Source organism: Stenella coeruleoalba (genome assembly GCF_951394435.1).
Source record: "Stenella coeruleoalba genome assembly, chromosome: X".
Lineage (NCBI taxonomy): Eukaryota > Metazoa > Chordata > Mammalia > Artiodactyla > Delphinidae > Stenella > Stenella coeruleoalba.
The window spans coordinates 120354880-120381508 of record NC_137152.1 but is presented as its reverse complement, the minus strand read 5'-3'; the positions used below and the strand labels follow the sequence as shown (position 1 = coordinate 120381508).

General features: G+C 45.5%; 1 protein-coding gene across 6 annotated transcripts in view; it reads right to left on the bottom strand.

The window, feature by feature from the left end:
- Positions 1–26629, bottom strand: part of MTMR1 (myotubularin related protein 1) — a 78348-nt gene that overhangs the window by 6988 nt on the left and 44731 nt on the right. For all 6 annotated transcript variants that reach the window (XM_079911653.1, XM_079911649.1, XM_079911648.1 and 3 more), the window contains 5 exons: positions 20440–20625; positions 19544–19750; positions 8860–8952; positions 4081–4194; positions 234–410 (listed from right to left, as the gene is read on the bottom strand). In XM_079911653.1, the coding sequence (XP_079767779.1) occupies positions 234–410; positions 4081–4194; positions 8860–8952; positions 19544–19750; positions 20440–20625 (777 nt within the window). The remainder of the gene's footprint in view (positions 1–233; positions 411–4080; positions 4195–8859; positions 8953–19543; positions 19751–20439; positions 20626–26629) is intronic.

Here is a 26629-nt window from a genome sequence, read left to right as displayed (position 1 = left end):
GGGGGAAACGACCCCTTCCTCAAGGGGGTACGTGCGCTGTGACTCGGCACGTGCCCTCTTTCTGTTGTGCTACCAGAGTCTATAAGCTGTGACCGAGTCGAGTCATCGGAAGGACTGACAAATGCAGTAATTTACAACACTTCATCAGCTGTGTACCTTCACTTACTTCTACACCACCATCCCTCCTTGGGCAGAAAGATATGCTTTTTTTGAAAAGAAAAACAAAAAGATACCTGAGGCCTCATTCGTGGATTCCATCGCACGTAATAGTTTACCCATAATTCCAAATGACTCAGACTAGTAACAGGATATAGGACGTGGTTTTCATAATTCACAAAGAAGGGATTAGAAAACTCATCCAGCTGGCTATTGGTATAAGACCATAGAGATATAGTCTTTGTATACACATCCTGAAAAACAAAAAAAGGAACACATTGAAATAAATTCAACTTCATAGCCTCAAGAATTTGTACCACGTGGAGAAAAGGACTTGAATAATGAAGGGGGTTCAACTGATAAAAACCAGGAACATTTACTAAGTCCCACCCCATCCCTCTGCACACATGACCCAAAAACAAACTAGTTACTGTCCTAGAAAAACGTACTGCTGAGTTAGATGACATCTGGCGACTGTGTCTGTTTGAAGGCAGAATGAGAACCTTCTGACAATCCCAGGATGATGGGGCCCATATTTAACAAATACATTTTTTATTCTTTTTTGCACGTTGCTTGTGTGACCCTTAATATTAAGGACCATAGGTAGAATTTACAGATAAGATTCCTTTCACTGGAAAATCATGGCTATCTGGGGGAAAACCTGTGGGGTGGCAGGCTGAAGAAGCCTTATATAGAGAATATATCATTAAATTATAGATCCCCACCTCCCAATTTTACAGTACACTGTAACTTTGCATTGCTCATCGGAATGCAGGCACCCAAACCCACAGGCACGATGGGGCAGATCGACATTAAACGTGGATCAAGTACAAAGCCAAAGTGAGAAAACAGTGAGGCCAGGAGTGTTTTCCACCATTCTGCTGCTCCCAAGCCAGCTGACTTCTCCCCAAGTTATCTAGACACAAGAGATTAGGATCTCTTCATATTTTATATTTACAAGAGAAACACCAGCAATAATTCAAGGGACCCCAAATAGCCAAAATAATCTTGGGAAAAAAGAACAAATTTGGAAGTCTCACACTTCCCAATTTCAAGACTTAACTACAAAGTTGCAGTAATCAATACAGGTGGTACTGGCATAGGATGGACAGACATAGACATACACATCAATGAAATAGAATAGAGAGTACAGAAATGAACCTTCACATTTATGGTCAACTGATTTTCAACAAGGATGCCAAGAAAACTCAATGGGAGAAAGAATGTTTTCAACAAACAATGCTGAGACAACTAGATAACCACGTGCAAAAAAATGAAGGTGAACCGTTACCTCACACCACATACAAAAAGTAACTCAAAATGGACAACAGGCCTAAACATAAGAGCTAAACTCTTAGAAGAAAACATAGGCTTAAACTTTCATGACCTTGAGTTAGGCAATGGTTTCTTAGACATGACAACAAAAGCACAAGCAACAATAAGAACAAAAAAAAACCAGATAACTTGGACTTCATCAAAATTAAAGACGTGTGTTTCAAATGACACCATCAAAGAAGTGAAAATACAGTGCACAGAATGGAAGAAAATATTTGCAAATCGTATCTGATAAGGGACTTATGTATGTAAAGAATACATAAGGAACTCTTTCACTCAATAATAACAAGATAACCCAAATAAAAATGGGCAAAGGATCTGAATCAACATTTGTCCACAGACATATACAGTTGGCCAATAAGCACCTGAAGAGACGCTCAGCATCATTAGTCATCAGAGAAATGCACACAAAAATCACAATGAAATACCACTTCACACCCAACTGGGATGGCTAGAATCAAAAAGATAAACAATAACAAGTGTCTACAAAGATGTGAAGAAAATGGGACCCTAAGACATTGCTGGTAAAAATGTTAAATGTTGCAACTGCTTTGGAAAACAGTCTGGTGGTTCCTCAAAGGGTTAAACATAGAGCTACCATATGAACCCAGCAATTCGACTCCTAGGTGTCTCCCCAAGAGAAGTGAAAGCATATGTCCTCACAAAACCTTGAACATGAATGTTCATAGCAGCAGTATTCATAAGAGCCCAAAGTAGAAACAACCCAAATGTCCATCTGCTGATGACTGGATAAACAAATTATGGTCTGTCCATACAATGGAATATTATTCAGTCATGAAAAAGGAACGACACACTGGTATATGCCAAACATGGATGAGCCTTGAAAACAGTATGCTTAGTGAAATCAGCCAGACACAAGAGGACAAATACTGTATGATTCTATTTATACAAAATGTCCAGAAGAGGTGAGTTCATAGAGACGGAAAGTAGATTAGTGGTTGCCGGGGGCTGGGCAGAGGGAGGAATCGGGAGTGACTGCTAACGGGTATGGGATTTCTTTCTGGGGTGAGAGAATTTTATGAAATTAGATGGTGGGGATGGTTGCACCCTGAATATACTAAAAACCACTGAACAGTCCACTTTAAAAGGGTTAATTGTATGGTATGTAAATTATATCTCAAGAGAGCTGATTTTTTCGAGTACATTTTGATTTAAAAAAAAAGATAAGACCATAAGGATTTAAATTCTACATATGAACCATATTGTTCTGCTGACATTTTCTTTAAAAACAGCTTTATTGAGATAAGTCACATACCATAAAATTCACTCATTTAAATTCTTTTTCTTCATTAGGAGGTTAACAGGGCCCCATCACACTGGGCCCTCAGGAATGTGGACTTCACCCTGATCACAGTGGGAAGCCACAGGGAGGTTTCAAGCAGAGGAGAGGCACGTGACCAGTCTGAAGTTTGGGAGCGCTGCCCTGGTCGCTATGCTTGGATTCACTGGAGGTCAGAAATGCTCATTTCTGGGCAGCTGCCTTAGTTCCAGATGCAAGACTGCGGGCTGGGTAGGCTTCAACTAGGCTTGTCGTGGTGGAGTAGTGAGGGGTGGCCAGATCGCAAATCCATCCTGGGACAGGGCTGGCAGTACTCACTGAGGGACTGAACGTGGCAGCTGAGGTGAGGGCGAGGGAGGGATTGAAGATGGCCCCTATGTATGTGGCCTTAGCATCTAGATGGGCAGAGGTGCCACTGAGTGGGATGCAAAAGGGTGAGGGAGGAAGAGGAAAACAGCATTTGGATCCCCAAGACAGATGAAGCTACCTGGAGAGAGAACAAGAAGAGGACCTGGGCCCGGGCGACTCCAAGTTTAGAGATGGGTTAAAAGGAAACAGACGGAGCAGGGAAGGCCAGCGAGGTGGGGGAGAACCAGAGAGGGCATAGGGTGAGGGAGTGGTCAGCTGTGCGCTGAGAGAGAGGGAGGCAGGCTCTGGGGGCCTGCCGTTTTCTCCTAAGTTCTCGAATGTTCTAGCACACTAAACCCGCTGGCAGAAGTCCTTTTCTGTGAACCAGAGGACACTCTTTAAGCTGCCTTCTCCCAATGCTTCCTCACTTTTGATCATTTCTGTCTTTTATCCCAAAGTGAGGAGAAAAGGAAGAGGTAAATCTAACAGAGAAGCTTGGTAACTGCTCCTTTATCAGCTTGATGGAAACAAAGTTGAGCTTGCTACCTCGGGAGAGGTTTGGGCTCATCTACAGACTTCCTTGTCCATGGTCTCCCAGTACCCTTCTGCCCAAGAGCACAGAGAAAGACGAGCAGCATCATAGCATTTGGAGATTAGGGGGTCCAGAGTCTAGTCCTGACACTAGAGACCTCAGGGAGCTGTGGGCTCCCTGGGCCCCCGCACCCGTAAAGGAAGGGGCTTTCGTCAACTCAGCGGGAAGATTAGACACATGCGCTGGGGCTGGTGAACGCTGGGAGGGCATTTCGTGCAACCCCTCCATTTACAGACAGCAGCAGGGTGAGACCCAAGTCCCCTCTCCATTTCAGTCCCCCTTCTGCAGTGGCACTTAATGGGAAAGGCACTCGAGCAATCAGGAAAGCCAGAGGATATAATACACTTACCTCTTTCAGTCGCTGCTGTTCACAGTTGCACAAGAAAGTCCCAAAGAGACAGCTATAAAGGTGATCCAAAATTGTAATCAAGAATAGTTCATTAAACTCGAATGCTGAAGGAAACTTAAATGGAGAGAGAAATAAGGTTTAGTTTTAAAGTTCAATTTCTAAAACAAATTGGTACTAAGTTTTTTGTGAAAGACAGCTAAGCTACAACTTGGAATATAGTCAAAGATTAAAAGGAAAACTGAGGCCATGTAGAACTTAATTGTCTCCAGGTTCCAGGCCAAGCTTATAGATCTGGCTGAGAAACAACCTGAAGCAACAAAAACTGTTGTACTTTTCAGTGCCTAAGAAAGCTTATGGAGCTTCCACTTCTCGCCACGATGACAGAACAGCCTGCATTCAGCCTTGTGCCAGAAACAACTAGAGAGCTGGACAAAATATATGACCCAGCTGTTTGTAGACACTGGCAACAGCCCGGAGCACAGGACTGTGATAACCACACCCCGCCCCAGCTCAGAATGGAAACCAATGAGACAAGTCCTACTATTGTCCCAGCTTCCCTTGTGGAAGCACATTCTGAGTCACAGAGAAGGGAGGGGGATTCCCAGGTAAGTGACTGAAGAAGAAATAGAAAGTCCTTTTCTATTAAACAAACAACTCGAAATTAAAAGCCTTCCCACAGAGACAACTCCATGGACATACATCCCCAGATTCTTACCAATATGTAAGCACACTGAACCTGGCAATATACAATGTAAAAGGGGCAACACCACATGGCCAAGTGGGGTTTGTCTCGGGAATGCAAGGCTGCTTTAAGATTTGAAGATCAAGGTTACCAAAAACAAAAAAAAAACTATTATTGTAATTCGCTATATTAACAGAATAAGGAGGAAAACCACATGATCCTCTCAATTGCTGTTTCAGGTAATTCTTAATGGGGCTAGCAGAATTCCAGCAAAGAATTACCACTGCCGTGAGTTTCTAGCCAGTAGCTGACATTTAGTAGCCATGATAGAGACGATCTGGAAATGATGATAATGATCCTAGCAGCAGGCATGTACTGGGAGCCTACCATGTACCAGAATTCTAATGTAAAAACATAGTGAAATATTCATCACCTATTCAATGAAGCAAAGGCAATTAGAACAAAACCAAATAGAATTACCCATCATATTTTTGTGCATCAGTGTACTTTAAAGATCTATTCCCTAATCAGAGATGTTTGCAGACTGTCACAACTAATTCTGTCATCTCTAGAGTGACAACCAGAGTCACTGATGGAAAGTTTATTTTTTAAGCTTATCTTTATTACTTTACTAGACCAGAGACAAGCTTCTCAATTCGAAACAATGGTCAATGCAGGACTGTCCAAACTCCATCTGAAATTGTTATTTTCCTCACCAGGCTGTGACATTAGCCAACCTAAGGAATTCTGCTCAGCGGCCCTAGATTAAGATTTGCCTCTGTCTACCTTAAGGACTGCTCTCAGAGAAACACATAACTTTTTTTTTAATCTTGTTCTTAGATGAACTAAATCAATGATGAACCAAATCAATGATGAACTAAATCAACTAAATCTGGCCAAGTACATTATGTCAATTTTTTCTAGTATTTTTCTAGGCAGCTTAGTCATGCTCTATTTATAAGTTATTGGCACCAAGAAATTTATGAATTTTAAGCAAAAATATAACAGTTACATATATACTGAAGCAATTAAATCAAGGATAGAAATGGAAGGTCTGTATTTCATTTTCAAATGTTTAAAAATATACATTTATCAACAGGACAGCAAAGCTTCTATTGACATATTTTTGAAGTCATGAGTCTTTAGTCCTAACCCTGAGCCCGCATTCTGGATCTGCGAGCTTGGTTGGGCGGGCCGTGGAGGGGGGCATTGCCACTGACTACAGGCCTTACTCCGGCCAAGTGGGTAGCAGGTATGGGAGGTCAGGGTGGGCGGGGCTCAGCCCAAGCCGGTTGGCACCCGAAAGGCTCCATCTATTCATGTTAGGTCAGGACTGCTATTCGCATCCGAAGGGCATTGTGGTGTTAAACTCAGTTCAGGAAACATTTCATCAGAGGAAGTAGCAACTGCTAGATACAAATACAAGATTAAGCCTCTGTGATTCACAGTTTCTTTTAGCCTTTTCTCCTGGAAACTATACCATACACTTTAAAAAGTGTGGTCTCAAAAACCCCATAGAAATCCATAATGAAATTCTGCACCTGGACAAAAACATCAACTATTAAACCGATCCAAAAGGGTAAAAAGTCTGTTTAAACTGGGGTTATTGCAGAATGTCTTTGAGACTCTTCTCTGGAGTCCTTCAATGACTTTTTCCCTCAGTTCCTTTGATATCAATTTGTGCACACAGACTAGTTCATTTCATTGAGATGTCTAACAACGTTACACTGACTTAGCTTATTTGATTTAGCAGTAGGAAACCTAAAAATAAGTTAATCTTGTCACATTACTGCATCTTTTCTGACAAGCTACATATCTCATTCACTTGTAACTTAATTCATAGTTAGACTGATTACTGGTGTGTCTCCTAATGCATTAACAATGGTATTTTAAAAGAAATTAATTATACACATTTTACGGACAGAATCTTAAAGCTTGTAAGAAGCATCTGAAACCTAACCCAAACCCCTCATTTTCTTTCTTAAAAATCAAACATTACAAAAATTATATAAATTAGACATGAAAATAGACACTAAGCAATATGAAGAATGGAAGTCAGTTTGAAGATGTTACACACACACACGCACACACACAGACACACGCACGCACGCACGCACACACGCACTTTAGGCAGTTGCGAGGAATAAGCTACTTCACATCCACAAAAATGGTGCTTATCCCTTCAGAAGCATCAGAATTATTTTCTGTGTTCAGCCTTTTTATGTAACTTTTCTGAAACGTATTTCATACCTTCCTGCCTTAACCTGAATGTAACCATCTTTTAATTTTGTTACTGGCTTGGAATCAATACAAATTGCGAGTACATGGCACTACAAAACAGTAAGACTTGAGGCCGGTGTCCGTGCCTTTTGAGTATGTGTTTGCTGTTCCCTGTTACTCATACCATCGGGTGCCCGCCGCTGAGACCACCCCTCCTCTACCCCCACCCCTCTACCTAACTGGCTGCTTTGAATCAGCCGGGAACTGCGCGCTCAGATGATGCAAGAGCCAATCAGCTTGGGGAAGCTGGGTCTAAAAGTGCGAGGAGGTTCGAAGGGAGGGCCTGAGGACTCTGTGAAATGTACTTCGGCTGCTTAGAACCCCACGCCAGCCCAATTATTTTCTAATTTCTGAAGGCATATCTATCTATTCTCTCATGATCCTTCCTACTCCAGTGTGATCTGTGGACCAGTAGCACAGCCTGGGAGCTTGTTAGAAATGCAGACTCTCAGGCTCTGCCCCAGACCCGTGAATCAGAACTGCATTTTGACAAGATCCCCAGGGTATCTGTGTGCACAGTCAAGTTTAAGCAGCACCCCAGTAGAGCAGAATCCCTGGAGGGCTTGTGAAACAGAGTGCTGCCCCCCATCCAGGGTCAGCAGGTCTGGGGCGGGGCCTGGGAACCTGCATCTCTCAGTTCCAGGGAGGCTGAGGCTACTGGCCCCAGGACTGCACTGGGAACCACTTGTCTGGATCACTTGTCCTGTAACTCATTTTCATATCAGAACCACCTGGGGAGCTTTTAAGAACTACACACACCTGGGCCTCTCCCCAGGCCCACAGGAAGAAGGGTGTCCAGGGGCAGGGCCCAAGCAGGCGCATCTTTAACATGATATGGTCCCCTTCGTGTGCCCGAGGCAGTCAAGGCCAGACCTCCAGGTCAACAGGAAGGAGAGGGCCCAGGCCATGCTTTTCTATCCTCTCTTCCCCATAGTCCCACCCAAGCAGGCACTTTGGAAAGGGCTCTGCATTTTGCTTGCTCTTTCTGCCTCTCCCTCGCCTCTGTCCCTCTCACTGTATCTCTGCCTCTATTTTGGTTTCCCTCCTGTCTCTGGTCCCTCTGGCTGTCTCCGGCACTCTGGCTTGTTCTCTGGCTCTGATTCCAGGTCCATTTGCATGGCACAATGTCCTATCGTGAGGGTAAGACCCCAAACTTGGGTTTCGACGCTGGAGATGAGGGAAGAAACAGCACATGCCTTCTGGCCTGCTGACCATCGGGCCGACTGGCTTAGGGAAGGGAGACCCCTGCGTGGCCACCTGGCTTACCAGGGCCCCACGCACTGCCGGGTAAGAAATGACAAGACGCTCAGCAGCTTCGTATCTGCCACCGTTCCTGGGACAGTCCTTTTCCTCCTCACCTTGGGGTGGGAGGGGCTGTGGCCTGGGGCGGCGGGGCATAGAGGGTCCTGGATTCCCTGGTCTCCACCCCCTTTGTTCAGTCACATCCCCATTTCTAACTCCTGGGAATCTTCCAGTACCTGCCCAGCAGCGGGCTGTGTGTGCTTACCCTGACAGAGAGAGGGCAAGTGAAAGAAAGAGAAGGACTGAGGGGCAGGGTTTGCACAGCTGCCGGACAGCATGACGGACAAAAACTGCTTGCAGGAGAAAAGCACCTTTAGGTGTGAAGTTGGTTGTTTCCAATTTTCTGCTTATATTTCTAAGTAATTAGAATCAAACTGAGTTAAATAACAGAAGGGGTCATATTTAACACACACACATCTTCACTTTGAACGAACCTGAAATTGAAGTTTGTCTTCAACTTTAAGATATGCTTAGATCAGACTATAAAGGTGAGAAATAGACTTGAAATCTCTCACCTGTCTTGTCATTTGCCAAACACAGTCAATAAACTGAAGAAATATAGGGGATCGGTCAGCATCTGCATGGTTGTCATTGCCATGGCCCACTCGCTGAAAACAATCAAGAGGTTAAACATTTTAATGTATGCCATGGTTCTCTCAAAAGTCACTTTAAATTGCCTGGTGGCAAGAAGCATGTCTCATTTATATGTCCCAAGGCCTAACAGAATTCCAGGCACATAAAAGGCACTCAAAAACGTTCATTGCGTTGAACCGACTGCCATTACTCTTAGGAAACAAAATTTCAGCGTCCTGTTTTTACACGTTGATTGCTTTATAAGTGCCCTTTAGTGTAGTGGAGATGGAGAAGTCATAAGCAAAAGGCCAGCCGACCTTTCAGTCCACCCCAGCCACCACGCCAAGTGCTTGGTGTCAATGTGGGACCAGCAATTAGCAGCTCACAAAGCACATGACGACTGCCGTTTTCTCCACAAGTGTAGTTTTTCTCCCCCATTTTTCAGAAATGTCAGGAAGTCTGAGAATCAAAACAACAATTAACAGTCCACAAGTTTTAGCCAATTCTGCATGACTCAGAGAACCTCAAAGCCTCACTGTTGAAATGGTAATGGGGAGTCTTCAAGGCAGTTCGGGATTGTATCTCCAGGTTTTCTTCCAGTTTTAAGACATAACTGATATCCAGTATTGTATATCATACCTTTTGATATTTTACAAGATGTTAATAGATTCACATTAAAAGGTAAAAGATAATTTCAAACACATAAACAGGACTGACAAAAACACTGAAAATGTCAAGTTAAAAACAGCTCACGAGTGAGCATTCTAACAAAAACTTCGAGTAATCTGATGCCTAAGCAAAAGGATGAAAAGGAAAGTTATGAAGATACAAGGCGATCACCACACAGGAAGATCAAGAAATACTGGCCTATGAAATCGCCACCAAGAAAGACAGAAAAAGAAATAAATGCTCAAGTCAACATGAACCCCTCAAAGGAACAGTATACTGCCTTCTTTTTTTAAAAAGAATTTAATTGTAGTGAAATACACATATCAAATTGACCAGCAAAACCACTTTAAGTGCATAGTTCAGCGGCATTAAGTCCATTCACACTGTTGTGCGAGCATCGCCAGCATCCGTCTCTAGAACTTCCCAAACTTCCCCTCCGCCAGCCCCTGGGCCCCCTCATCCTCCTTTGTCTCTACAGATTCGACTGCTCTAGATACTTCATACACGTGGAATCGTGCCGTTTATTTGTCCTTTTGCAACTGGCTTCTTTCATTTAGCATAACGTCCTCTTAATTCATCCGTGTTGTAGCAGGTGTCAGAATTTTCTTCCCTTTGGAAGCTGAATGACATCCCACTGTATGGGTAGACCACAGTCTATTTACCCATTCACCTGTTGATGGACACTGGGTTACTTCCACCTTTGGGCTACTGTGAGTCATGCTGCTATGAACATGGGTGTGCAAGTAAGTGTCTGAGTCCCTGTTTTGGGGGTATATACTCAGAAGCAGAATTGCTGGATCGTATGGTAGTTCTATTTTTAAGTTTTTGAGGCACTGCCATACTGTTTTCCAGAGTGGCTGCATGCATTGCATTACTTCTGTACTTCTATATAAAATAATTTGTGGAACCTACTCCTCGGTATTTAAGGCACCAGGGGAAGTTTTGCACTGACAGTTTACAACTTAAGATTCATTCTTTCTTTTAATAGAGACACATTGAACTCTTACGGTGCGTGCAAGGCGTCCCCCACCCAGCCCTCAGGACTTCTGGTGGTTTCATGGGGTCCAGTGGAGGCTAGGCCCCTGGCTAGGAACCTGGGGTACACGATACATGAGACCCAGCATCTGTGCTCAATGAATAATTCACTTGTGGTTTAGTCGCAGGAGAAGACCTGTAAACAACAGAGGCGATAAAGTGCGCCGGGGCTTCCTAGTCTGAGACACATATGGTGGGGCTGCAAAGGAACAAGCAGCCATCCCAGGATGGTCTAGAGGAGGCAGCTAGGCGGGAAAGTCACGAGTCACGGTCATGGAGGAGGTCTTACTTCAGACAGAACTTGAAGGACCAGGAGGAACTTGCTTCTGGCTGGCCAGGGATAGATCCTATGAGAAGCAGTGGGGAGGCTCGGGGGTGGGGGGTTGGTGGCGGCCACCAGGGGCGCCATAAGTAGCAGGGCACGGTTGAGGCGAGAGAGGTGACACGAGCTTGGAAAGGGGGGCCAGGGCCAGGTCACCACGGGCCCCAAACGTGGCGCTGAGGAGTCTGCCCACAACCCAGTAGGCCGTGGGCACTCAGAGGGGTTTGTGCTGGGGAGAGCCGGCACCAGATCTGCTTTATGGAATGCCCCATCTGCTACAGTGGGGACGGTGGGTTGGAAGGAGACAGGGAGACTGCCATAATAGTCCCGAGGGAGCTGGCCAGGCCTGAACTAAGGGGGATGGAGTGGCAATGGGGAGGGGATGACAGATTTGAAATACATGCATTTAAAATCATGGGACTGGCTGAGCTCAGTAAGGGATGAAGCATACAAAAAGAAAAGAAACGATGTGAGGACTGAGCCCTAGGGCACCCCAACATTAAGAAGTTGGGGAGAGTGAAGCCTCATGAGCAGTGGATTAAATCCCCACAGTCAACTTGATGCACCCTGCATCTGTGGAATACATGAATAGATGACGAATCATCGCAAAAGTGAGGCAGTGGACTTTGGGAGCAACTGTAGACTTGGGGTTTACTGTATGCAACTGACTGGTTCCTGATTTTTATGTTTATCTTAGTATAGTTTTTAGCACTTGATATCATTGGTGGATTTGTTTATTGGTTTGGCTGCTCTCTTCTTTTTTTTATTACTTAAAATTTTTTTTATTTTAGTAATTATTTTATTTTGTTTCTTTTAACTTTTAAATTTCTTTCTTTCTTTTTTTTCTCCCTTTTCTTCTGAGCCGTGTGGCTGACAGGGTCTTGGTGTTCTGGCCGGCTGTCAGGACTGGGCCTCTGAGGTGGGAGAGCCGAGTTCAGGACACTGGACCACCAGAGACCTCCTGGACCCACGTAATATCAATCGGCGAGAGGTCTCCCAGAGATCTCCGTCTCAACGCTAAGACCCAGCTCCACTCAACGGCCAGCAAGCTCCAGTGCTGGACACCCCATGCCAAACAACTAGCAAGAGAGGAACACAACCCCATCCATTAGCAGAGAGGCGGCCTAAAGTCATACTAACTTCACAGACACCCCAAAACACACTACTGGACATGACCCTGCCCACCAGAAAGACAAGATCCAGCCCCAGTCACCAGAACACAGGCACAGTCCCCTCCACCAGGAAGCCTACACAAGCCCCTGCAGCAACCTTAGCCACAGGGGGCAGACAGCAGAAACAACGGGAACTACAAACCTGTAGCCTGCAAAAGGAGACCCCAAACACAGTAAGTTAAACAAAATGAGAAGACAGAGAAACACACAGCAGATGAAGGAGCAAGGTAGAAACCCACCAGACCTAACAAATGAAGAGGAAATAGGCACCCTACCTGAAAAAGAATTCAGAATAATGATAGTAAAGATGATCCCAAATCTTGAAAATAGAATGGAGAAAATATAAGACACGTTTAACAAGGACCCAGAAGAACTAAAGAGCAAACAAACAATGATGAACAACATTATAAATGAAATTAAAAATTCTCTAGAAGGAATCAATAGCAGAATTAATGAGGCAGAAGAACAGACAAGAGACCTGGAAGATAAAATAGCGGAAATCACTACTGCAGAGCAGAATGAAGAAAAAAGAGTGAGAAGAATTGAGGACAGTCTCAGACACCTCTAGGACAATATTAAATGTACCAACATTCGAAATATAGGGGTCTCAGAAGAAGAAGAGAAAAAGAAAGGGTCTGAGAAAATATTTGAGGAGATTATAGTTGAAAACTTCCCTAACATGGGAAAGGAAATAGTCAATCAAGTCCAGGAAGTGCAGAGGGTCCCAAACAGGAAAAATCCAAGGAGAAACACTCCAAGAAACATATTAATCAAACTATCAAAACTTAAATACAAAGAAAAAATATTAAAAGCAGCAAGGGAAAAGCAACAAATAACATTCAAGGGAATCCCCATAAGGTTAACAGCTGATCTCTCAGCAGAAACTCTACAAACCAGAAGGGAATGGCAGGACATATTTAAAGTGATGAAAGGGAAAAACCTGCAGCCAAGACTACTCTACCCAGCAAGGATCTCATTCAGATTCAATGGAGAAATTAAAACCTTTACAGACAAGCAAAAGCTAAGAGAACTCAGCACCACCAAACCAGCTTTACAATGAATGCCAAAGGAATTTCTCTAGGCAGGAAACACAAGAGACAGAAAAGGCCTACAATAACAAACCCAAAACAATTAAGGAAATGGTAACATGAACATACATATCGATAATTACCTTAAATGTAAATGGATTAAATGTTCCCACCAAAAGACATAGACTGGCTGAATGGATACAAAAACAAGACCCATATATATGCTGTCTACAAAAGACCCACTTCAGACCTAGGGACACATACAGACTGAAAGTGAGGGGATGGAAAAAGATATTCCATGCAAAAGGAAATCAAAAGAAAGCTGGAGTAGCAATTCTCATATCAGACAAAATAGACTTTAAAATAAAGATTATTACAAGAGACAAAGAAGGACGCTACATAATGATCAAGGGATCAATCCAAGAAGAAGATATTACAATTGTAAATAGTTATGCACCCAACATAGGGGCACCTCAATACATAAGGCAAATGCTAACAGCCACAAAAGGGGAAATCGACAATAACACAATAATAGTAGAGGGCTTTAACACCCCACTTTCACCAATGGACAGATCATCCAAAATGAAAACAAATAAGGAAACACAAGCTTTAAATGACATATTAAACAAAATGGACTTAATTGATATTTATAGCACATTCCATCCAAAAACAACAGAATACACTTTCTTCTCAAGTGCTCATAGAACATTCTCCAGGATAGATCATATCTTGGGACACAAATCAAGCCTTGGTAAATTTAAGAAAACTGAAATCGTATCAAGTATCTTTTCCAACCACAATGCTATAAAGCTAGATAACGATTACAGGAAAAAACTGTAAAAAATACAAACACATGGAGACTAAACAATACACTCCTTAATAACGAAGTGATCACTGAAGAAATCAAAGAGGAAATAAAAAAATACCTAGAAACAAATGATAATGGAGACACGACAACCCAAAAACTATGGGATGCGCAAAAGAAGTTCTAAGAGGGAAGTTTATAGCAATACAATGCTACCTTAAGAAACAGGAAACATCTCGAATAAACAACCTAACCTTACACCTAAAGCAATTAGAGAAAGAAGAACAAAAAAACCCCAAAGTTAGCAGAAGGAAAGAAATCATAAAGATCAGATCAGAAATAAGTAAAAAAGAAATGAAGGAAACAATAGCAAAGATCAATAAAACGAAAAGCTGGTTCTTTGAGAAGATAAACAAAATTGATAAACCAATAGCTAGACTCATCAAGAAAAGAAGGGAGAAGACTCAAATCAATAGAATTAGAAATGAAAAAGGAGAAGTAACAACTGACACTGCAGAAATACAAAGGATCATGAGAGATCACTACAAGCAACTGTATGCCAATAAAATGGACAAACTGGAAGAAATGGACAAATTCTTAGAAAAGCACAACCTTTCCAGACTGAACCAGGAAGAAACAGAAAATATAAACAGACCAATCACAAGCACTGAAATTGAAACTGATTAAAAATCTTCCAACAAACAAAAGCCCAGGACCAGATGGCTTCACAGGTGAATACTGTGAAACATTTAGAGAAGAGCTAATACTTATCCTTCTCAAACTCTTCCAAAATATAGCAGAGGGAGGAACACATCCAAACTCATTCTACAAGGCCACCATCACCCTGATACCAAAATCAGACAAAGATATCACAAAAAAGAAGACTACAGGCCAGTATCACTGATGAACATAGATGCAAAAATCCTCAACAAAATACTAGCAAACAGAATCCAACAGCACATTAAAAGGATCATAAACCATGATCAAGTGGGGTTTATCCCAGGAATTCAAGGATTCTTCAATATATGCAAATCAATCAATGTGATACACCATATTAACAAACTGAAGCAGAAAAACCATATGATCATCTCAACAGATGCAGAAAAAGCTTTCGACAAAATTCAACACCCATGTATGATAAAAACTCTTCAGAAAGTAGACACAGAAGGAACTTACCTCAACATAATAAAGGCCATATATGACAAACCCACAGCCAACATCATCCTCAGTGGTGAAAAACTGAAAGCATTTCCACTAAGATCAGGAACAAGACAAGGTTGCCCACTCTCACCACTATTATTCAACATACTTTTGGAAGTTTTAGCCACAGCAATCAGAGAAGAAAAAGAAATAAATGGAATCCAAATCAGAAAAGAAAAGTAAGACTGTCACTGTTTGCAGATGACATGATACTATACATAAAGAATCCTAAAGATGCTACCAGACTACTACTAGAGCTAATCAATGAATTTGGTAAAGTAGCAGGATACAAAATTAATGCACAGAAATCTCTTGCATTCCTATACACTAATGATGAAAATCTGAAAGAGAAATTAAGGAAACACTCCCATTTACTACTGCAACAAAAAGAATAAAATACCTAGGAATAAACCTACCTAAGGAGACAAAAGACCTGTATGCAGAAAACGATAAGACACTGATGAAAGAAATTAAAGACGATACAAAGAGATGGAGAGATATTCCATGTTCTTGGATTGGAAGAATCAACACTGTGAAATTGATTATACTCCCCAAAGCAATCTACTTTGATTGAGGTTCAATGCACTCCTTATCAAATTACCAATGTGGGCTTCCCTGGTGGTACAGCGGTTAAGAATATGCCTGCCAATGCAGGGAACATGGGTTTGAGCCCTTGTCTGGGAAGATCCTACATGCCGCGGAGCAACTAAGCCTGTACGCCACAACTACTGAGCCTGCACTCTAGAGCCTGTGAGCCAGAGCTACTGAAGCCCATGCATCTAGAGCCCATGCTCTGCAACAAGAGAAGCCACCGCAATGAGAAGCCTGAGAACCACAACCAACAGTAGCCCCCATTCACCACAACTAGAGAAAGCCCGTGAGCAGCAACAAAGACCCAGTGCAGCCAAATATAAATAAATAAAATAAATAAATTTGTTTAAAAAAAAAAAAAACCTACCAACGGCATTTTTCACAGAACTAGAACAAAAAATTTTACAATTTATATGGAAACACAAAAGACCCCGAATAGCCAAAGCAACCTTGAGAAAGAAAAATGGAGCTGGAGGAATCAGGCTTCCTGACTTCAGACTATACTACAAAGCTACAGTAATCAAGATAATATGGTACTGGCACAAAAACAGAAATATAGATCAATGGAACAGGATAGAAAGCCCAGAGATAAACCCATGCATGTATGGTCACCTTATCTTTGATAAAGGAAGCAAGAATATACAGTGGAGAAAATACAGCCTCTTCCATAAGTGGTGCTGGGAAAACTAGACAGCTACATGTGAAAAAATGAAATTAGAACACTTCCTAACACCATACACAAAAATAAGCTCAAAATGGATTAAAGACCTAAATGTAAGGCCAGACACTATCAAACTCTTAAAGAAAAACATAGGCAGAACACTCTATGACATAAATCACAGCAAGATCCTTTTTGACCCACCTCCTAGACAAATGGAAATAAAACCAAAAATAAACAAATGGGACCTAATGAAACTTCAAAGCTTTTGCACAGCAAAGGAAACCATAAACAAGACCAAAAGACAACCCTCAGAATGGGAGAAACTATTTGCAAACGAAGCAACTGACAAAGGATTAATCTCCAAAATATACAAGCAGCTCAGTAGCAAAAATGCAAACAACCCAATCCAAAAATGGACTAAAGACCTAACGACACATTTCTCCAAAGAAGATATACAGATTGCCAACAAACATGTGAAAGGATGCTCAAGATCACTAATCATCAGAGAAATGCAAATCAAAACTACAATGAGGTATCACCTCACACTGGTCAGAATGGCCATCATCAAAAAATCTAGAAACAATAAATGCTGGAGAGGGTATGGAGGAAAGGGAACCCTCTTGCACTGTTGGTGGGAATGTATATTGGTAGAACCACTATAGAGAGCAGTATGGTGCTTCCTTAAAAAACTAAAAACGGAACTACGCTACGACCCAGCAATCCCACTACTGGGCATATACCCTGAGAAAACCATAATTCAAAAAGAGATATGTACCGCAATGTTCACTGCAGCACTGTTTACAATAGCCAGGACATGGAAGCAACTGAAGTGTCCATCTACAGATGAATGGATAAAGAAGATGTGGCACATATATTCAATGGAATATTACTCAGCCATGAAAAGTGAAATTGAGTTATTTGTAGTGAGGTGGATGGACCTAGAGTCTGTTGTACAGAGTGAAGTAAGTCAGAAAAACAAATACCGCATGCTAACACATATATATGGAATCTAAAGATAATAATAATGCTTCTGAAGAACCTCAGGACAGAACAGGAATAAAGACGCAGAGGTAGAGAATGGAGTTAAGGACACGAGGAGGGGGAAGGCTAAGCTGGGACGAAGTGAGAGAGTGGCATTGACTTATAAACACTATCAAATGTAAAATCGATAGCTAGTGGGAAGCAGCCACATAGCACAGGGAGGTCAGCTCGGTGTTTTGTGACCACCTAGAGGGGTGGGATAGGTAGGGTGGGAGGGAGGGAGGGAGGTGCAAGAGGGAGGAGACATGGGGATGTTTTTATACGTATAACTGAATCACTTTGTGATACAGCAGAAACCAACACACCATTGTAAGCAATTATAGTCCAATAAAGGTGTTTAAAAAAAAAGAAGAAGTTGGGGAGAGAGGGAGGACCAGAAGGTAGGAGGAAATTCAGAAGGTTGCAGCCACCTAGAAGCCAAGGGAAGAAAGTGTTTGCAGAAGAAGGGAGCAATGACCAGTATCAAATGCTCAGGCCAAATAGGAGAAGTACTTGGCAGAGTGGCAGCCATTGGTGACTGTGACAAGAGCAGTGGCAGGGCGAAGGTGCAGGGGCGTGAGGAGGAAGCCTGGCTGAAGCGGGTTCAAGAGAGACCAGAAGGAGAGAAACAGTGAGAGCCAGAACAGACTAGTTTTGTGCAGATTTGTTGTAGTGGGGAGCAGATGTTCAGGGTGACACCTGGAGGGGGAAGTACAGTCAAGAGGGTTGGGTTTTAGGATGGGATAAGTAACAGCACGTTTCTGTCAATGGAAACGATCAAGGGGAGAGGGGAGATGGAGGCAGGAACCACCCATGAGCCGGATGACGGGACAGGTGGGCAAGGAGAGAAATTGGCTTCAGGTAGGAGCTCATCCACAGAAACTCGAGGGAAGGAATAGTAGACAGACCCAGTGGGTGAGTGACTGCAGGCTTGAAACCCCTGCCTGAAGGTTGGCTGTACCCTCAATAGCTGGGTGACCTTGGCAGGTAGCTCATACTCAGTTTCCCCATCTATCCATGGTAGCATCTGCCTCGCAAGGTCACTAGAAGATTAAAACTGGAGGATACATGTAACTGAGCACCACTGTGTGTCCAGCACTGTTGAAGTCCTAACCCTCAGTACCACAGAATGTGAGTGCATTGGGAGAGAATCACATCCTTAAAGGCCTTAAGTTGAAATGAGGCTGTTCCAGTCTGACTCATGTTCTTATAAGAAGAGGAAGTCTGGACACAGAGAGACACCAGGGATGTGTGCGCACAGAGGAAAGGCCATGTGAGGACACAGCAAGAAGGCAGCTGTCTGCAAGCCAAGGAGAGAGCCATCAGGAGAAACCAACCCTGTCAGAACCTTGATCTTGGACTTCCAGCCCCCAGAATGATGAGACGATAAATTTCTGTTGTTTAAGCCACCCAGTCTTATGGTACTTTGTATTGCAAAATCTGGCACACCAATGTTCACAGCAGCATTATTCACAATCACCAACAGATGGAAATAACCCAAGTGTCCACCAACAGGTGAATGGATAAACAAAATGCAGTATATCCACACAATGGAATACCACTCAGCCATGAAAAGGAATTACTGATAAAATTTGATAGGTTCTATAAGATGCATAAACCTTGAGAACATTGTGCTTAGTGAAATAAGCCTGTCGCAGCGAGACAAATATTGTGTGAGTCCACTTATGTCAGGGAGATGGAAAGCACATTAGTGGTCTCCAGGGGCTGGTGGGAAGAGGGAAATGAGGCGTGACTACTTAATGTGTACAGGGTGTCCTTTTGGGGGTGATGAAATGTTTTGGAACTAGATAGGGATGGTGGTTGCACAGCACTGAATGCACTAAATGCCGTGGAACTATATACTTTAAGATGGTTAATTCTATGTTACATGAATTTTACCTTAATTCTTTACAAAAATAAAGGCATACCTACGTGGAAAAAAAAAAAAAGATTGCCCTGCCAGGAACATACAATGCTGAGGTCCATGGCATTCTCTTATGGCAATTCAGGTCTCACACAGAGCACAAAGCCATCTCGTGTGTGTGTGTGTGTGTGATGTGTGATACAAATATGCATATGATATAGCAAAATAATGAAGCGTGCACCTCACTGTCTCAACTTACCAGTGCAAACCTATGTCCAAAGCTTATCCACTCCTTTTCTATGAGAGCCTCGAATCCTTTAATGGTGCGGTAATAACTGTCCAACATCAGCATGGCCAGAGACGTCAGCTGGGATGTTCGGTCCCAACCGTCGCTGCAGTGCACCACCACCGAGGTTTTCCCAGATTCTATTTTATCAGCAATTCTTACTGCCCCAGCAAGAAGCATCTTCAGAAAAGAAGGCACATTAAACCAGGCTACATTTAATTTCTATTACAGCAAAAAGAATTCTGTGGAGAACACTGGAAGTTCAGGTCAATGAACCAAACAAGAATGCAATCAATTTAAGAATCACTAGGAAACATTAGTATCTGGAGGGAAAAAAGAGAAACTTACACTAAGAAAAAAACTACAGTAGTAAATAGGGTCCTTTATCAAAGGGCCACAAAGTACTTTAAAAACCTGATCTGAGGGCTTCCCTGGTGGCGCAGTGGTTGAGAGTCTGCCTGCCGATGCAGGGGACGCGGGTTCATGCCCCGGTCCGGGAGGATCCCGCATGCCGCGGAGCGGCTGGGCCCTGTGAGCCATGGCCGCTGAGCCTGCGCATCCGGAGCCCGTGCTCCGCAACGGGGGAGGCCACAACGGTGAGAGGCCCGCATACCGCCAAAAAAAAAACAAAAAACCTGATCTGAGGCAAGCATTATTGCTTTCTGTTATGTCACAACCCGCCCCCCCCAACAAAGACCACAGTTTGGATGCTGCCCATGGAAACTATGAAAGCCCAAGTACACAGCAAAGATGCATTCATTTGCAATGCTAAGAAACCATCCAGATAGACAGACAGACAGATAGCTTTATGGCCCAGCTGCAGAGAAATCTTAAGCAGAAAGCACGTAAAGGATGGGCCCTCTCTGTACCCGAATGTACTCCAGCCAGTGCGTCCCGTCCACGTTGGACAGCCACCGCGCCTCCTCGATGGCCGGGTACGCGATCTCCTTCAGTTTTCGCAGGGACTCTCTCATCACGTGAATGTTGTGGATCTCCAGGAACACGAGTTCTGCGTTTGGGTATGCACTTTCACTTTCATAGCCCCCACCCTTTGCCTGTGAAAACAAAAGATATATGTCACTTCATCTGAGTTAACTTTTCTGTTCTTTCTAGTTTTAACCAGATAGAGACCATTAAAGAAGCGACAAACTCATCTGTTTATAATAAGCCTCCTACATCCTTGTATGAGTTTCCCATGGCTGTTGGAACAGAGTACCACAATCTGAGTGGCTTAAAGTGACAAAAATTTCTCCTCTCGCAGTTCTAGAGGCTGGAAGTCCAAAATCAAGGTACTGGCAGGGCCGTGTTCCCTCAGAACCCTCTTGGGGAGGACCCTTCTTTGCCTCTTCCAGCTTCTGGTGGCCCCAGGTGTTTCTGGTTTATAGATACGTTAATCTCTGCCCCATCTTCACATGGCCTTCTCCTTGTGTCTGTATCTCTTCTTATAAGGACACCAGTCAGACTGGATTAGGACCCATCCTAATTCCATACGACTTCGTCTTAACTTGATTACATTTGCAAAGACCCTATTTCAAATCAGGGCTACAGTCACAGGTGCCAGGAGTTAGGGCTTCAACACCTTTTTTTTTTAATGGAAACACAGTTCAACCCACAACAATCTTCCATCACCCATCATCAGTTTTGAAAACGATTAACAACTGGATCTTACACAAGGCGAATTGGGTTCTAAAACGTTCTAGCATATATCTGAATAAAAAAGTTGTACTGTGGACTTCCCTGGTGATGCAGTGGTTAAGAATCCACCTGCCAATGCAGCGGACACGGGTTTGAGCCCTGGTCCGGGAAGATCCCACATGCCGCGGAGCAAGTAAGCCTGTTTGCCACAACTACTGAGCCTGTGCTCTAGAGCCCACGAGCCACAACTACTGAGCCATGTGCCACAGATACTGAAACCCACGCACCACGACTACTGAAGCCCACGCGCTTAGAGCACGTGCTCTGCAACAAGATCAGCCACCACAATGAGAAGCCCGCGCACTGCAACAAAGAGTAGCCCCCACTCACCGCAACTAGAGAAAGCCCGTGTGCTGCAACGAAGACCCAACGCAGCCAAAAATATAAATAAATAAATATTTTAAAAAATAAAGTTGTACTACCACAAAACTTCTATATAAAACAATTTGTAAATCCCAAACAGTGAGATTTATTTAAGTAATTTAAGTAAAATAAAATGCAAATGTAACAAAAAAGGGGGATATGGCTCACTCCTTGGTAATCTCATACCAAAATCTGGTCTACAATTAGCTTATATTTTGCAGAAGTCAACATCCAAGACACATCTCTTATGAGAATATAGAGAAATTGAAACCCTAATACATTGCTGGTAGAAATTTAAACTGTACAGTCTCTGTGGAAAACAGTCTGATGGTTCCTCAAAAAGTTAAACATGGAACTACCATCTGGTCCAGAAATTCCAACTCCTGCACAACTAAAATCAGGTATTCACATGAAAACTTGTACACAACAAATCATAGCAGGAATATCCACAACAGGGATCAGGTGGAAGCAACGCAAATGTCCATCAATGAATGAGCGGATAAACTGTGCTGTATCCATACAATGGACTATTTTTCGGCCACACAAAGGCATGGAGTACTGATACATGCTACAGTATGAACCGTAGAAACATCACGCCAAGCGAAAGCAGCCAGGCACATAAAACCACACAGTGTATGACTCTATTTATATGAAGTGTCCAGAAGAAGGAAATCTACATGGAAAGTAAATTAGTGGTTGACAGGTGTTGGGGACAGGGGTTGGGGAGAGTGGAGGATGGGCGGCGACTGCCAGTGGGCACAGGGTTTCCATCTGGGGCTATGGAAGCGTTCTGGAATGAGATAGTGGTGACTGTCTCACAACGCTGTGAATAGACTAGAAGGCACTGAACTGTAAACTGTGGACTGGTTTCTGGAGGAGGAACAGAGCCCTGGGCTTTGAGTGGTGGAACTGTCTCGGGAGCAGGACGCAGAGCTCTGGAGCATGGAAGAGGGGCAGGGCGGTGGCTCTGGGGACGGCGTCCAGGGCCCAGGGACGGCGTGTGTGGTGAGGAGAGAAGTCAGGTCCAGAGCCTGCGGAAAGCCGACATTTAGGGAATGCAGAGCAAAAGAGACTGAGGAGAGCGGCCAAAGACTGGAGGATAAAGAGAAAAGGGAAGAGAGTCTTTCAAAAAGGAGACGGTACTCACTGTGTCAAAAGCTCGCGAGGTCGTGACAAGCAGGTACTCGGTGGCCTTACCATGAAGAGTCCAGGCCAAGACGGGCACGGGGGTAGGGGAACGGCGGAGCCAGCTGCGAGGGGACGGGGACGGGGACTCCGGGGAGGGCTTATCTGCACAGCTGGGACAGACTTCACGGGAAGGAGTGGGCACAAGAGCAGGGTGGGCTGAGCTGGCAGGGGGTCGGGGGAGGACGCAGCGGGGAGGCCACCCTAGTTTCCGGGCTGTGGAGGTAGGGACGGGGTGGGGGGCAGTTCCCGTCTGAGGCTGGGTGTGTTCTGTGCAGAAGGGTCGAGGACGAAGGGCGTGGGGCAGGGCCATCCAGGAGAGAAAGAGTTGTAAAGGGCTGACCCAGCCCCTGGAGGGCCCAGGAGAGGCAGGGAGCCTGGCAGGAGCCTGGGGCCCGGGGCCGGAGCCTGGGGTCCTGCTCGGCGGCCCGGGTGTGGGCCTGGGGTGGGTGGGCAGGGAGGCGGGGGTGGGGGAGTGTGCCCCGAGCCCATGCCACAGCCATGCCGGGGGACCGGAGCCCAGCCACCGGGGGCGGAGCAGGGGCCGAGGACCTGCTCGAGCTCAGGAGCCGCAAACACAACTGGCGGGGAAAGAAGAGAATGTCGTCATCGGGTCTGGATGCGCCTGTCCTCTGGCCGGTACAGGATGACGTGAGGCGCTCTCACTCAACAGAACACTCTGAACACAAACTGTGGCCAAAGTAGCCTAGAGCTTGGTCCTGCCCGTGTGGCAGGATGATGTTTTCATAAATGATATCCTCGGTGCCCACTGAAGACACTGCTGGCCGAGGGGTTAAAGGCACAGGCTTTGGTGGCACGGAGCGTGGGTTCGTCATCCCAGGTCTGCCACTCAAGTAGCTATGGGTCCTCACCATCTCTCTGCGCCCAGCTTTCTCACCGGAAAGACTCCAGGGGCTCACTGTGGGGATTAAATACTAACTAAATAAACGATCTTAATGAACGCTAATCCGTGCAAGGCTCGGTGCACGCCCCCCATACTTGGGCACTGATGTATTATAACCTCTCCCAGCACCTACCTCGAAAAGCCCCGAGCTGGGCAGGGACCCCTGAGGGAGACCTGAGGCTGGGGCAGAGGCCCCACACCCAGAAAGCACTTCAGCACGGAGGGCCTGCGTGCTCAGGGCTGGTGTTAACCAGGAGAATGTAGTTAAAGCCAGTTTGTTGCCTGGAAACTGATTACTAAAGCTCCAAACAAGACAAATGACAATCAGAAGATGGGCTCATGGGAGAAAAAGGGCATGAGTGCCTACTCCGTGCTAGGACAGAGAGCAGGCGCCCGGAGGGCTGGAGACAGAGGAGGGGGAAGGAGGGGGAGAAGGGGCCCCACCTATACCCCAGCAGGAACAGGGGCACGGGGCTCAGAAAGTTCTGAAAGACTCGAACCTGCTGGCCAGGCCTCTCTCTATGGGGGCAAAGCAGGGTTCCAGAAGGAAGCCAGCGATGTTTGGACACTGTTCCCCACTGGCCCCCAAGTCCCCAAGGATCAGCTCATAGCAGCAGTGGCGGCAGGGCCATCCTCAACCCTCAGGGAGAAGAAAGCCTAACACCGCTTGGGACGGAGGCAGCTGAAGGATGGACTCGGGTTCGTGATTTCAAGCCAGCTGCTCAGCACCTGGTGAAGGCCCGCCAGGATGCCGATCCTAGGCAGCAGGGAGGATTCCCAGGTGAGAAAAGCAAAGCCTCAGAGAGGGCTGGCAACTCCCAAAGGCCAAAGGCAGCAAGTGGCAGGACAGGTTTCCCATGCCCTCAGACTCCGAAGTCCACACACCTCCCCCAAGACGTTGCAGACTGAGCGTTTGAATCCCCCGAAATTCCCATGTTGAAACCTGAATTCCCGATGGGATGGTGTTAGAATGTGTGGCCTCTGGGAAAGATTAGGTGATGAAGGAGGCGGCCTCACGATGGGATTAGTGCCCCTCCCAGAAGAGACGGCACAGAGCTTGCCCCTTTCTGCTCTGGCAGTGTGAGGACACAGCAAGAACGGGGCTGTCTACAGCCAGGAAGTGGGCTCTCACCACGCACTGAATCTGCTGGTGCCTTGATCTTAGACTTCCAGCTTCCAGAGCTTTGAGAAATAAATATTGCTGTTTATAAGCTACCCAGCCTATGATATTTAGTTACAGCTGTCCAAGCTAAGACACCCCTCCCCCTAGTTCTCTCCTGGACACTCCTCCTCTCCTGGCATCTGGGGCCTCTCCCTTCTTCTCTGCGGTCTCCTCCCGACCACCTGGAGCACCCTTTCCTTCACTGAGTTCCTCTCTTACCCTCCACAGACAGCATTTCAGGCGGTCTGGTGCCTGGCCCCGCCCACGTGGCCTAGGCTCCTTAGGTAACTTCATCCCCTCCCCCCCAAGGCTGCAACCTCCACTCGACCTCCAACCTGACCTTTTTCTGAGCTCCAGAGCTTTACTGTCCCCACACAGGCTCCTCAACTGCAACAGGTTAAAATGAAATTCCTTGCCTGCATCTTCACTTTCTCAAGAAGAAAGTTGACTTGAAACCCTCCATAATGGAGTCTGGACTTTTGAATTAACATACAATGCCACTCACCATCGGGTCCTCCATTGAGAGACGACCCCGCCCACCAGCCAGCAGCTCTTTGTTCCAGTCGGGGAGAAGACCCAGAGACACAATGAGGGGGAGGCTGTGGGAAGACAGGGGCAGGGACTGGAGGGCGGTAGCCATGTGCACAGAGGAGCCACCAGAAGCCCAAAAACGCAGGGAATGGATCTCCCCGGAAGCCTTCAGAAGGAGCACAGTGCTACCAGATGCCGGAACTGTGCGAGAATAAATGTGTGCTGTTTTAAGCCGCCAAGTTTGTGGTCATTGGTTCAGCACCTCAGGAAACTCACGCGCTGCCCATCTTTCTCCCCACCCTGGTCCTCTCCCAGCTTCCCCGACTCAGTAGCTGACACCACCACTCAGTGCCAGGCCAGACCCCGGGGCAGGGTGGGGCTAGCCTCTCGGCATCCTATACTGATACACCCGGCACTGTGCATTCTCCTCACGCAATTTCAACCCTTACGCAGCCCTCTACGAGAGAGACTGTAGGGGAGACAGCTCCCCTGTTACAGAAGAGGCTTCTGGAGAGGTTAAGTAACTCGCTCAGGGTTCTATCGAGCACTAAGTGGCAGAGCAGGGAGGAAACCCCACATGTAACTGAACACAAAGCTGAGGGTTCTCACTACCCTGTCTCTTAGGCTGGTCTGGATACACTGAGGTTTTGTTACCTGGGAGACAGCCAAGAGGGGATGCCAACCAGACGACGGGATGGAAATCCCATCTGGACCTCAGGAGGGATCAGAGCATGATAGAAACTTGGGTGGCAAACTGAACACATAGGGAGTGTTGAGAATCAGGGCACTGGAGGAGATGGCCCAGCGAGACTGGGCAAAGGAGAAAAGAGGACCCCAGACTGGGTTCCAGGCGTGCTGCCATCTGCCAGTTGGGAAGAGGGAGAGGAAGCAGTGAAGGAGGCTGAGCCGGCCAGGGTACAGAGAGGGGGTGGTCCAGGGCAGAGATGTCATGAGAGTCAAGAGAATGGGGCCGTCCACTCCGGGTCAGTAGCAGAGATGGCAAACTTGACCCGAAAGCTTTCTCTGGGACAGGCACCCATGCAACCTTCACATCCACCCCAGGAAGGAGGTGCGCTGCCGCTCCCAGTTCAGATGAGGGGATCGTGGTCTAGAGAGACGCAGTAACTGCCCACGGTCAGGTGCAAACAACCACGCTGCCTCCACGCTCCCGCGGAGCACGCTGCACGCCCCCCGCCACCCCGCCTCACGGTGGGGGCCG